We start from the raw sequence: 14,261 nt of genomic DNA on the forward strand, positions 1-14,261 counted from the left end.
TCCGAGGGCGAAAGAGAAACAGACAAACTTGTCTCCTTTTCATCTAGAAGTTCCACCTGTCTCACCCATAATGCTAAATGCATTACAAAGCGATTACGTGATTAAAATGCAAATAAAATTATTAGACACAACTTTAAGACTATTCGGGATCGCAAATATCTAATGCTCGCAATCATAAATTTTAGTTTCACTCAAATATATGAGATTCACGACACTGACTGCATGACTGCGCGTGCGCTCGTGTGTGAAAAGTGTCATAAATGTTGGGCAGTGATGAATCAACCCCCAAATATCTTAAATCGACCCCTATGTGTCTATCTTAAATCGACCCCCAATTATCTTAATCCAAAGGAGAGAGATAGACACATAGTGGGTCGATTTAACATATATGGGGGTCAATTTATCACTCCCCTAAATTTTATGTTCACTGAAATGAGGAATGATAGAATGAAGGGCGCCCTTGCAAAAACCAACTTCATGCTCAATTTCAGGCCACGACAGTCCCTCTTCAGTGCCCTTGATTCTATCATTCCTCTCGCTGAAATAAATGAGATCTAGCACGACTAGATGTGCGTGTGAAAATTGTCTTTCCAAGCGTGTCTTAGTCTTCTTTAGATTCCATCTCTTGAGAATCAACTTATCTATATACATGTTTTGTGCACAACCAATATTGGATTAGAGATTTTCATTGAGACCGTGTTTGGATTGCAGGAATTTTCAGAAAAAGTATGGAGAGGGAAAATTTCCTACTTTTGTTACACATGAAAAAATGACTTGAACCTGCATCAGATTAGAACTTTTGACCATATTCATATCATTTCATTCTAAATCTTGGAAAGAATAGAACTTTTGAAGAAAAATTTCCCTTCATAAATGTTTTTTCTTGCAATCCAAACGGGGACTAAATACAGTATTTTGTCCTACATAAAGGACAAAATCAAACAAAGAATTTGAAATTTATCACTTAAAAAAGGGAAATGATATCACCACTACCGCACTCCTCACTTTATTAAAAAGTACGGTATGGCCCGCACCATAGGATGATCCAAACCGTCCATTAGATGGGCCACATCCTAAATAGGTTGTGCCTGAAAAATCATTTCAATAGGTTGATCCTAACCATCCGATCTATATAGGGTTAGGATCAACCCTCTAATATAACCCTCTGTAGGTTGATCCTACCAAAGTGAGGAGTGCAATCATCAATACGGTAGTGGAGATATCATTTCCCTTAAAAAATTATTAAAAGATCTATAACCCATGTGCCTTTTCACCTGAATTTCTTCTTTAGTGAGTCAAAAGTTTTGACATCCAAAAACTATTAGGAAGGGGTTGAGATTATGAGGCTACCAATTTGAACATCTGAAGAAAGAATTTTCTTCTACCGAAAAATTGAGCATGGATCCATCTGAGGCCATAAAATCTTTTAGAAATGAGAATTGTGATTTTGTGAGAAGATCAAGCAAATAAGCAATTCATTCGCCCAATTTGTCTGCTCTTAGCTGCAATCATTTTTTAAGGGAAATGATAAATTCAACCCTTTTCTTTCCCGGGCCACCCCCTTTCATATAAAAGAGTCATAAATTCACTAAAGGGTGGTCCGGAATGAAAAGGGAAGTGATATATCTGCCCCCTTTTTTACTTGGGACAGCCAGCTGCAGTGTATCTACGATTGTAGAGAGGCTGATGTACTTCACATGGGAAGGATTCAACGGCTGATTGCCATGTGCACTGCAGCTGGCTGTCCCATGTAAAGAAAAGGGGTGCATTTATCATTTCCCTTTTTAAAATATGGTAGAGCCCACCTTGTTCAAAGATCTAAATCATCCATTGGGAACAACATCATGTATAAACCTAAATAGATCGGACAGTTATGATCATCCTACGGAGATGATTTTTAAGGCACAATCTATTTACATTGACGTCCAACAAATGAATGGTTTGGAACTTTAAACAAAGGTCGCAACATTTTTTAACTCATTTCCAAGATCACTTTTTTTTTTTTCAATTTTTAAGAAACAAATCATGTTCTCCCATCCATGGTTTAAAATTTCGACCGAAATCCGAAATTTTGGATACCGGTCGGGACCGAAACTGAAAAATTCCGAAATTCAATTTTTCGCCATTTACCAAATTTCGAACCGAAATTTCGGTTTTTGGTGGGGTCCGAAACGGTTACCAAAACCGAAATTTTAAACCTTGCTCCCATCATCGAAAAAAATTAATTCTAGAATGCTAATTTGTAGAATATGCATGCCAAACATTTTGTAAATAGGAATTTATGTCTCAGTAGCGTGCGACATATAGAATAGACGGATCGGGCAAATCAAAGGTCGGCCCTTATATGGCATAGTCAATGCCATGCATTGCATTAACATGATGTTGTGCTCAAATGAAGCACACCGGGTTTAGTCTAATTGGGCAATGATTGTATGAATACATATTGTAAAAAAAGTCTTGATTCAACATTGGACGTCAATGGTACGCATAAAAAATTATCAATCAAACTGAAATGATTTTGTGAGCCAATCAAAATAAAAGTGGGTTTTGAAAATTATCAGATTTATGCCATGTTTCAACATTAATAAATGTTACAATACAGAGTGAAGAGGGAGGAAGAAAGAAACCAATAAAGAAAGAGGATATGAACAAACCTGTTTCGATTGCAGGAATTTTCTAGAAAAGTTTGAAAAGGGAAAATATTTGCAAAATTACCTACTTTATGTACACATATAAATGATGAATTAAACCAATCCTATTCAATTTTTTACTTAGAGGGAACCTCAATTTATGATGATATCCTTCTAATTAACCATAATCATATTATTTCTCTCTAAACTGTGAAAAGAAAAAAAAAATCCTAAGAATTTTTTTTCCATTAGAGGTGCTTTTCTTGCAATCCAAAAGGGGCATAATATAGCTCGAAAAACCTGTCTCACGCAGCAACAAAAAGAATGAGAGAGACGTGCAGTCAGCGGAAGAGGCATTGAGTTCAGATGGTCCTCTTCTTGAGGAAAAAAATGCAAAACAGGGTTGTTCTTCATTATAGTCCTAAGTGGGGGCCTGCCTAGGTGTGGGACTAGGTGGGACCTGGCTTGGTATGAGACAGGATCCTAGTGGATTCAGCACGGCACGGCTGAGCAATCGATTAACACATTCAAATACTTATAGCGAAAGGAGTTTTGATTGACTTTGTAGGGTAAAATGCGGACTCAAAAACAAGGCCAAGATTAAAGTAAGTCGACTCGGGCAAGTCAACGATGACGCGTGGGAGTTTTGGAACTATGGTAAAAGAGCATATCGTAATGCTTTCCATCAATGCTTTTTTTTGTATGAGTAAGCTGGGTTTTGGCGGTGACCTGTACCGGTTTATTAGACAAAGATAAAGATCTTACATTTATGGGTACAGGGCGAAATTCCCAACTCGGAAAATATGAGAGAGGGAGCTCCAAAAACTCGGGTTAGATAAAGACTAAATATTAAACTAAAGAGTTAGAAGTGCTCGATGCTCTCGAGTTACATAATCAGCTAGCTTGATGGGAGCATGTTGGGATCTTTGGAAGCCTCTAGTTCACCTTCGAAGAGCAATACATTTGATTCCTCCTACTTCTGGGCCCTCTCCTTCACCGTCCTCTTGCTCAACTGCTTTCTATCAATGCTAGTGCTTTTGGTGTGTCTAATACTTGGTATTCAAGTCAAGAAAGAGACCATCTGTAGAGAGGATTACTTAGAAAAGGTTACCTCTTAAAAAAACCAGAGTGAAAGCCATCATAGTAAAAAAAAAGCCACTGAATATGCCATACGTGCACATGGGATGCAGAAATGCGGTGGAATGTTACAAAGGATTAGGTGGACAGTCTCGGGCTTTGGGGGATTGATTAGGTAAATGCATTATAAAATGTAATAGGTTCGAGCTCCACGATTCATGTAATCTATAACAAGTTTGTTCACGTCAGATAGTAAACTCTAGAATGAATCGTGACAAACGTTTTTTTATGACAGGCGAAATTTTTTAATCCCTTTATCTTTTTTCCCCCTCAGAAGATCATATTCCTATCTATATAGGGGCCAAACAGAGTGAAAATCTAGAACGTGACAGTACAGAAATACAGGGACTGAAAATTTCTAACTGGGTCCACCTGATTGGATGATCTAAACTTAACATCTGTCTCTCTATCTCTCTCTGGTCTGTTTACATTTCCCTTTGTGGGTTTTCTCTACAACACCCGCAAAAAGTTCTGCAATCATGGCAGGAGTAAATAGAAAGATCTCAGCTTCATCAGCTAGGGCTCACACAAGAAAAGCTAAGCAGAACAGCTCTTTCTCTTTTTCTTCAGGTGGGTCATATTTCTCCTTTTATGTTATGGGTTATAGAAATATGAATGGTCATTGTTGACTTCTAGTCTTAGACATTTTCAAGCCATAGTTTAGAGTTATTTTTTATGTAAATTAGATAAATTTCTCCCAGTTAAGAAACCTAAGGCCCTGTTTGGATTGCAAGACAAAAAAATTGGCTGAATTTTATTTTTTCTTTCCTGAATTTAGAGGGAAATGATATGATTATGGTTAATTTAGAGGAATATTGTCATAAATTGAAGGTCCCTTTTAAGTAAAAATTTTTAAAAAAAAAATTATGGGTTATAGAAATGAATTGTCATTGTTGACTTCTACTGTTAGACATTTTCAAGCCATAGTTTAGAGTTATTTTATATGTAAATCTGATAAATTTTGATCATGTTGGGAAACCTAAGGCCCTGTTTGGATTGCAAAAAAAAAAAAAAAATTGGCCGAAAATTTTCTTGGGAATTTTTTTATCCTGAATTTAGAGGGAAATGATATGATTATGGTTAATTTAGAGGAATATTATCATAAATTGAAGGTCCCTTGAATAAAATTTAAAAAGAAAAAATGGTTCAAGTTATATTTTTTTATGTGTAAAATAATAAGAAAATTTAGAAATATTTTTCCTTTCCATACTTTTCCAAAAATATCCTGCAATCCAAACAGGGCCTAAATGATTTTTTATCTTTCTATGCATTTTTTGCATTTCATTTCTTTCATTGTAATTAGTTTCTGTACATTGCTGCTATAACCATTCAAGATTTTTTTTTTCATTCTTGCAACCTAGCTCTCATTTTTTTGTTTCTCCTTACATATATGCTTTGTTTTAACCTTTTTTTGGGATTGATTTTGATTTATCCTTCACTTATGTGTTCGAAAAAACTTATGAGTTTGATTCTTGTTTTTATTGTTTTTCACATATTTTCGGCCTTAGTTTCATATGAGCAAACCTTTGTTGCTTCTCTTCTTCTTTTTCTTTTTTGTTAGCCTTTCCTAGAGTCGATTGTGATGTAAGTCTGAAATATTTTCAGCAATGTAGTTTCAACATGCTACAAAATGAATGATTTGGATCCAACTTCGTAGTTTGTCAGACTAATCAACCCCCCAATTTCATGTTTCTCATCTATCCTTTATAGCTTTTTTTACTTAGTAATTTTGATATGAACTTCACTTATTTTTAGCCATGATAATGATTTTAGATTTACTCACATAAGAGTAGTCCTAGTTTTTCTAAAAAGTTCCATTATTTGTATTTATTAGAAGCTTTTTCTGGAGATGAACTTGATGTGAACTTCAAACAGATTCAGCCATGTAAAACCTGTCTTCAAAAATATTCAGCCATGTAAAACCTGTGCAGCCTTACTTTCGTATTCTTTGTCGTTTACTCGTTTTCTATCCACCATTTGCTTTACCTTGTGGGAATTATTTTGTTGCAATTATATGAGTATTAGTCATGGTAGGTAAGTGCACAGATTATCTAACATGTAACCTTAGTTCTGTGTTAGCTGTATTTATGTTTCCCCATTTTAAGGAGATGGATATGATGTAAATTTGACATTTCAGGGATGCTTAGAAAAGTATCAGTGGTTTTGTTGATGGGTTTACTAGCATGGGCATACCAGTCCATTCAACCTCCCCCTCCTAAGATTTGTGGATCTCCAAATGGCCTTCCTGTTACATCACCTAGAATCAAGCTCAGGGATGGAAGGCATCTGGCCTACAAAGAACATGGTGTCCCAAAAGAAAAAGCCAAGTATATGATTGTTTATGTTCATGGTTTTGCCTCTTGCAGACATGAAACATTACTATTATCTCCGGTATTGGCTGTTTTATTGTAATCACTTTTATTCATTCTCTTTGTGTTTTTATTTCTCACTCGCCGACTGGAGGGTGTTGGCTAATTGTGTGGTGGATTTCAGGAAGTGGTCGAGGAATTAGGAATCTATTTGGTGTCGTTTGACAGAGCAGGGTATGGAGAGAGTGATCCAAATTTGAAAAGGACTTTGAGAAGCACAGCTTCGGATATTGAGGACCTTGCTGACCAATTAGAGCTTGGCCCAAAATTCTATGTCATTGGGAATTCTATGGGCGGACAGGTTGTTTGGACCTGCCTCAAATATATCCCTGACCGGTATGATGTAGCTGATTTTCTTTTCTTTCCTACATTCCCATTTCTGTTAAGCTTCTCAAGTACTCCAAATTTGACCTTGTGCTTTAGTAATTTTGAGATAGAAATATGAAAATGTAAGGATTTTTTTTTTCTTTTGTTTGTTAGTTTTCTCTGTGTGTGTGTGTGCGTGCTTGTGGTGTGTCCGTGTGTGTGAGTTCATTAGAACAGTCCTAGGCATCAGTTATAGTATAACTGGTATGACCTGCCCTTGCATCTGTGTGTGTGTGTGTGTGAGAGAGAGAGAGAGAGAGAGTGTGGCATAAGTATCTTGATTTTCAGAATTGGCAGAACCCACTTTGAGAAGCTCCTCCGATTAAATCAATAATTACAGAAAAATCACTAATGTTTGGTTTATAGTAGTAGTCGTAACATTTCCATTTTATGAAAGAATAAGGTACTTCGTGTTGGAGATGATCTGTGTAGTGGTTGAGAATGAAATGAGAAGATGCTTCAAGGCGCGTAAACGCTCTCCTTAAGACGATATTCGCCCCCACCAGTAGTGTGCAAAGGGGACCACGAACTCGCCTCCAAGATACAATGAAGCCCGGTTCCAAACCGATTGCTTGACGACGTTCTGCACTGAACGGAATCAAGCCCTGAATCACCTTTGAATTTTGCAAGTATTTGAGACACAAGAGTTCTGTTTCTGCAGAAAACAGAATACTTGAAATGATTTCTAAAAACAGTAAAACAGTAACTTTGCAGGGGATTAAAGAGAGAATTGTGCTGGAAATAGTAATTTTCGGTATGCCAAAGTAGAAATCCGAATTCTGTTTAGAATGAGAATTTTCTACTATTTTTATACAGCTTCTGGTAACTTTTCCCTTTGGAAAACACCCTTTCAGCGGGTTTGAATTCTGACCGTTAGATCGTGTCTAATAACGACTCTACGATTCAGATCAATCTTGGAGTGACCGTTGGCTTATGTAAAAACCATTCCAACTCTGTAACCGCTAGATCTCCCATCCACGGTGCAGATTGCACCCTTTAGGAACTTGACCGTTGTGTAGAAGAGACACAATCCAATGGTCATCATCCACTAGCTGTTACACCACGATCCGACGGTTCGGATCGCACCCGCTTACGCACTATCCATTGGAGCCCCTAGGCCTGCTCGGCCAACCGTTGGGCCCGAACTCAAGCCCAACCTGACCGAACCATTTGGTCTACCCACTTGACCGATCCAAGTCGATCTTGATCCAACGGTCCGGATCAAATCGGAAAAAATGAAAGGCTCCAATGAAGTGCCCTATAGCCCATTGCCCATTGCCCACGCCGCGCACGTGCGCGTGTGCGAACGGTGCAACAAAAAAAGGTAAAGCTTTATAAGCCCAATTTTTCTTTTCTTATGAGTCGGTACGGGACTATCTTTTTCACACTATTTTTGCACTCTTCTCTTTCTTTTGCAAAAAGCAAATCTTTCCAAAGAAAAGTTTTTCCTTTTCCAAAACACACATAGAAAACATTTTTCAAACGCTTTCTTTTGACCAAAAAATCAGATTTTGAAAATCAAAATCTAACACTTCGGAATATTGGAATGGTGTTTTTCGTTGATTTCCTTGTTCTGGCAAGTGACTCATTTAACGAGATAACAAGTGCTGAAAGTTCATTTTTTAACATGAGATTGCATCATACCCCTTCTTTAAATGGTATATCCCGTAAAAACAACACAAGTATCTGTGCCAATTTCAAGACTATCATGTTCATCCATAAGAAATGCATGTTATTTAGTCTTTATGGATATGTCAAGTTTGTTGTTCACATATGAAAGGTCTATTGTTGTATCAACATCCTCCTTTTAGGGTTTCTTTTATTTTGTCTCATCTCATATCGGGAATTTTAATACTGACAGGCTTGCAGGAGCAGCACTGATAGCCCCAGTCATCAACTACTGGTGGCCAGGTTTTCCTGCCAATTTATCTAGAGAAGGATACAACCGGCAACCTGTTGCTGACCAATGGGCAGTTCGAGTTGCTCACTACGCTCCTTGGCTAACATACTGGTGGAATACTCAAAAGTGGTTTCCGTCTTCTTCAGTCATAGCTCATAACCCTGAGCTTTTTTCTCCCCAAGATAGGGAGCTGTTTCGCCAGCTTATGGGAAGAAGACACTATGAGGTATCTGGTTTCCCCAAAGACCCACATATTTTTCTCTCATTAAGTTGAAGATGTTATAATGCGGAAGCAAAATAATAAGCTAGCAACCTCTGATTTGTGGACACGGACACGAGTGTCGCGTGTCGACACGGACACGAGTGTCGCGTGTCGACACGGACAAGGAGTGTCGGACACGGCAAACTCCCAAAAATTAGAAACGGAGACACGGTTAAAATGGAAAGTACATGTAATCATTATTTGGGGACACAGATTCATGTGCTGAATTTCCACACGGCACAGATACAAGGTATCTGACATGGCAACCCCTAAAAAGCTAGAAATAGTGACACTCATACACATACATACATATAAAGTTACTGACACTTATAGCTGTGCATTTAAAATTGTCTAAAGGAGTGTCGACAGGTGTGGACATGGGTGTCGTGTCGGACACGATACGCGTGTCAGCAAATTCAAAGTGTCGGCTAAATCATAGCTAGCAACTAATAACATAAATGAATAATTATGAGTACTAATATAGTTGACAAACTTCCTTTAAAGAAGAGTGCTTGGCTGGAGAATATGTTTCATGCTTGAATTGTTCTTCATTGTGACATGTATATGGCTTGTCTTGATGAATGAATTGAGTTTTTTATTCCATAAGATTTCTCTCCTTGCTATCTATTTCTACTCTATTTGATTACTCAATAATTTACACAAAATGCCCTTACATGTATGAGCAACTTCTAACACTCCGCCTCAAGCTGACATGTGTCTTGCTATGACGTGTTCAGCTTGCTACCAAGTGGTGGCGATGTTCGGCCATGAGTCCTTTAGTGAAAATGTCAGCAACTTGCTCTTGACTTGTAACATGACAAGGATAAGTGTCATCATCTACTTACCATTCAAAAAAAAAAGGTCACCATCTACTTCTCATGAACAAAATTGTAGACAATTTCAACATGCTTAGTTCTAGCATGGAAAAGGAGATTTTGTGACAATTTAATGGCATTATGATTGTCACGGTCTAGGGTAGGAGTTATGACCTCATATGAATCTTCTGGAATAGATGTCTTAGTCACACCAACTCAACCGATGACCCAATAAATGAGCTTCTGCCCTTGATCTAGCCACATTCTTCTCCTTGTTGTTCCGTGAGATTAGAAATCAACTTAGAAAGACACACATCCTATCACGGACCTGCGCATGTTTGGGTCTCTTGCCCAATCAATGTCGGAGTACCTAGACACCTCGATAGACCTATTAGTCAGTGCTCTATAGTATATGCCATGATGATGACATTCAGTTCACAAGTGTTTTGTAGCACCGTAGTGGAATGGTGATTTTTCTATTCTGCTAACCCATTTTGAGCTGGAGTATGCAGACAGGGAATCTGCTGATGAATACCCTGCTCATGGCAAAATTGTTACAGTAACCTAGATGTGTCTTAACCCCATCCATCACATCTAATTTATTGTGAATAAAATAAATCTATGTATACCTAGAATAATCATCGACAAAGATAACAACATGAACAAGATTTAGAAAAAACAGATGCAAGACCCTATATATCAGAATGCACAAGTTAAAAAGGAAATGCGATCTTTATATTATTAGATGAAGCAAAAGTAGGGTGTTCATTCGGTTATAACCGAACCGTACAAACTGAACGAACTAACCAAACATATTTCGGTTACCTATTTTCAGAAACCAAAACCAAATTCTGTAAAAACCGAAATAACCGAAACCGAATAATGATTTCGGTTAAAACCGAATAATGAACACCCCTAGTTCAATAGACTAAGACAATGGATTGAAGCATTGATTGGAGCATGACGTGTATACAGGCCCCGCACATATAAAAAGGGAAATGATAATTCACACCCCCCTATAGGATAATTCACACCCACTTGTTTTTATCTCTCGTTCGGTTGTTTGGTAAAGCCAAATTATTATTTTTACGAAAACCGAACCCGAACGAATTCGGTTCGGTCGGTTATTTCGGGTATAACTGAATAAAGAACACCCTTAAGCAAAAGAAAGTTCACAATATTTGCCAAGTTGACAACTGGGGACACAATTGCGAGTCGGCCAACTTATTACACATAGAAATAATAGACTTTTATGCAGGACCAGTTATAACACCTTTGAAGGACTAGTCTTATTTATATTTCTTACCATAAAAAAGTTCTTTTATTTAGTGGGGGTTTATGTTTTTATTTTATTCACGTGGTTTCCTCTTTAAATTCGTTTTTTTTTTTTTATTATTGACTTAATATGGTGGGAACCACCCACTTATGCCATTGCAACTTTGAGTGGGGACTATCATTTTAAGTTTGTGTTTTATGTTTACTTCACACAACAATTTCCAACCGATGACAAACCCACATGACCCAGAATGGAAAACCCAAGAGCCGGAAATAAAATGCAAGGCTATCTTCACTATAGGTGTTATGGACAAAGTTCTTATAAGTTGCTTGCAGCTTGTCATGGATGATTTCATTTTAAAAAAACAGCTCCATTCGCTTGCTTTTTTCTTTTTTTTGATGAATTCTCTTGTTTGTTATTACTTATTTGTTATTTCTCATTCTCCTTGGATGCACCAGTCATTCTCATCACAATCAGTGGGCCCATATCAGCTCCCTATAGAATATAACATTAGCATATACCTATTTGACACAGAGGGCGCTTATCATGTGTTTCTTGACAGTTGTCACTAACTTGTATATGTCCAAGTTACATAAGCTATACTATTTATATAAGAAATTCCAGGTATTCCTCACTTTCCTTATGAGTAAACATTCTTCCCTCAATTATTAATGTAAAACATTTTCATAGAACAACTGCTAGCACAATGTGAACCAATTATTTGAATCATAATGTTGCTGTGTATGTGATACTTTGTCATCTGGTTTCACTCTCTTTTATGGTTTTGGCAATGATTGTCTACCTTTAAGAAAGCTCGAAACCGTGAAGTTATTTATGAAATAATGCTTGCTGTTATCCAATTGGCACGCTAGAAAAAAGTGTTGGCAGTTCCCAAGCACATCCAGCCCACACCCATACCTCAGCCTTCAAACTAAATTATTTATGACTTTCACTTAGGTTGTGATACTCATCACTTGGTTTTCACATTCTCAGGCACAGGTAAGACAGCAAGGTGATTTTGTGAGCCTTCATCTAGACATGATTATTGGTTTTGGGAAATGGGAGTTTGATCCAATGGATCTTGAGAACCCATTTCCTAATAATGAAGGTTCTGTCCACCTATGGCATGGTTATCAGGATTGGGTAGTGCCGGTTACCCTGCAGAGTTACATTGCCCAAAAGCTCCCTTGGATTCATTACCATGAGCTTCCTGGTGTTGGTCACCTGGTCCCAGTGGCAGATGGTTTTAGTGATGCTATAGTTAAGGCACTTTTACTTGGAGAGCAGTAGCTCTATGAAGATAATTAGGTGAGGTCAGTTAAAGTTTTTGTTTTCTGTTCATCATTTTAGTTTTTTCTTCCTTTTGGGGCCTCTTATTTTTTGGTTTTGCTTTGAACTTTCTTTCAGCTAGTGTAACTTCACATAATAATTTTTAATGATGATAGAATTTAAATAAAAATGGACAATATGAATTTTGATTGTTGAGATTCTCAGATTATGTTCTCTGGGCCAAAATGCCTGGGGGAGATGAGATGGTTTTGATATATTATCTTTGCATGCTTTTCATGAGTCATAAGAATTGAACATATTTCTTTCTCCAGAGAGGTATGGAATGATGGGTTCATAGGTGTTATAGCTTTTCATAATCTCCAAATGCTCCACGCCAGTTGAATTATGTGGGCCCTCATGCATTTCCCCTCTTTTATTGACCCGTATTTGCCTTCCCATTGAGTACTACTGCAACACATTGCATCTCTAGCCCAAAGTGGCCAGTAATTTGGGGGGTCAACGGACCCAGACAGATGAAGTGGATCCACAGGGTCCATAGGTTAATGGACATAATTTGGGCACAACAGTTGGGACCGACCCGTGTCCAATGGATCCTAAGGTCCGGAATTATTTCTGATCGTGACCCAGAGCGGCTTAGATCCGAGTGGAGGGTGCTGATGTATGAAAATACCCTTTATATTTGCCTTGATTTATGTCTACTAATTGAGAAAAGTGTAGCTACACACTCGTGTAGCTAACTTAGCTACACCCCGGCTTAAAATACACTTTTCTCAGTTGAGGAAAGTGAAGCTACACAAGGTGAGGCGTTAATAGAGAGGATCTTCTACAACTACTTCCAACGCACTGCCATGAAATTATTGACTAGCGCTAGTGATCTCTTTATGGGGGCCTCTGTTCTCATTAATGAGTATGGTAACTCTGTACACGAATGAATCCATTCAAGTCTACTTTGTTCTCCCTTACACTCGTAACATGGCACTATTGTTCTCCGGTGCAAGCATATTCCAAGGGAAATGATATATTTGCCCCCTTTCGTTCCCCGGGCCATCCCTTTTGGCATAAAAATTTAGTCATAAATACACTAAATGGGGGTTGCCCGGGTATGAAAAAGGGTGGATGAATATATCACTTCCTTTTTTTTAAAATATAGTATAGCCCACCTTGTTCGAGATCCAAATCATCTCCATAGAAAGATCCTAACCCTCCGATCCATTGGGAACAGAACAATATATAAACCTCAATAGATCGGACGGTTATGATTATCTTATGGAGATAATTTTTGGAGCACAATCTATTTACGTTGAGGTACAACAAATGAAAGGTTTGGAAGTTGGAATCTCAAACAAGGTAGGTCCTACTTTTTGTTACAAAACAAATTACTTACTCAATTTTCTATTTTTCTAAGCACAATGAATTTCTGGATGTGGTTTACTTCATGTGACACTTCCGTTCCATGGCAAACCCACATGGCCCAGAGAAGAAAACCTTGGACCCAAAAATTAAATGCATATGTAAGTAAAGATTTTAAAATAGTATATATAGATGGAAAAAAAGGAAAAAGAAATTTCAATTTCTGTCATGAGGGAAATGTTATCAATACTACTGTAATTTGATGAGGGCACTCCTCACTTTATTAAAAGTACAGTATGGCCCGCACCATAGGATGATCCAAACCGTCCATTAGATGGGCCACAGCCTAAATAGGTTTTGCCCCAAAATTTATTTCCATAGGTTGATCCTAACCCTCCGATATGTAGAGGGTTAGGATCAACCCTCTAACATTAAGATTGGAGGGTTAAGATCAACCTATGGAAATGATTTTTGGGGCACAACCTATTTAGGATGTGGCCCATCTAATGGGAGGTTTGGATCATTCTATGGTGCGGGCCATACCGTACTTTTAATAAAGTGAGGAGTGCCCTCATCAAAATACAGTAGTGTTGATAACATTTCCCTATTCTAATTGTGGAAATCAGAATCAATTCCCATCCTTTTTCCCTATTCTAATTGTGGAAATCATAATCAATTCCCATCCTTTAGAATTCTTTTAGAATCTGAATCACATTTTCAACTCATTTCTAAGATCATTTTTTTGCTTTTTTAGAACCGAATTATGTTCTCCTGTCAATAGGGCTGCAAACGAGCCGAGCTGAGCTGAACATTGGGTTGTTCGTGCTCGGCTCGGGTCGTGTTCAGCTCAGCTCGTGACTAGCTTG

General features: G+C 37.8%; 1 protein-coding gene across 1 annotated transcript; it reads left to right on the forward strand.

The window, feature by feature from the left end:
• The first annotated feature begins 4,163 nt into the window (after positions 1-4,163).
• LOC143881845 (uncharacterized) lies at positions 4,164-12,235 on the forward strand. Its single transcript, XM_077385151.1, has 5 exons — positions 4,164-4,337; positions 5,905-6,158; positions 6,261-6,472; positions 8,364-8,628; positions 11,749-12,235. Exons 1-5 carry the CDS (start codon positions 4,247-4,249, stop codon positions 12,043-12,045), a joined length of 1,119 nt encoding a protein of 372 aa, XP_077241266.1. The 5' UTR covers positions 4,164-4,246; the 3' UTR covers positions 12,046-12,235.
• The last annotated feature ends 2,026 nt before the right edge of the window (positions 12,236-14,261 follow it).

This window comes from Tasmannia lanceolata, unplaced genomic scaffold, assembly GCF_043159265.1.
Source record: "Tasmannia lanceolata isolate RefF3 unplaced genomic scaffold, GAP_Taslan_0.1 ptg000007l, whole genome shotgun sequence".
Classification (NCBI taxonomy): domain Eukaryota; kingdom Viridiplantae; phylum Streptophyta; class Magnoliopsida; order Canellales; family Winteraceae; genus Tasmannia; species Tasmannia lanceolata.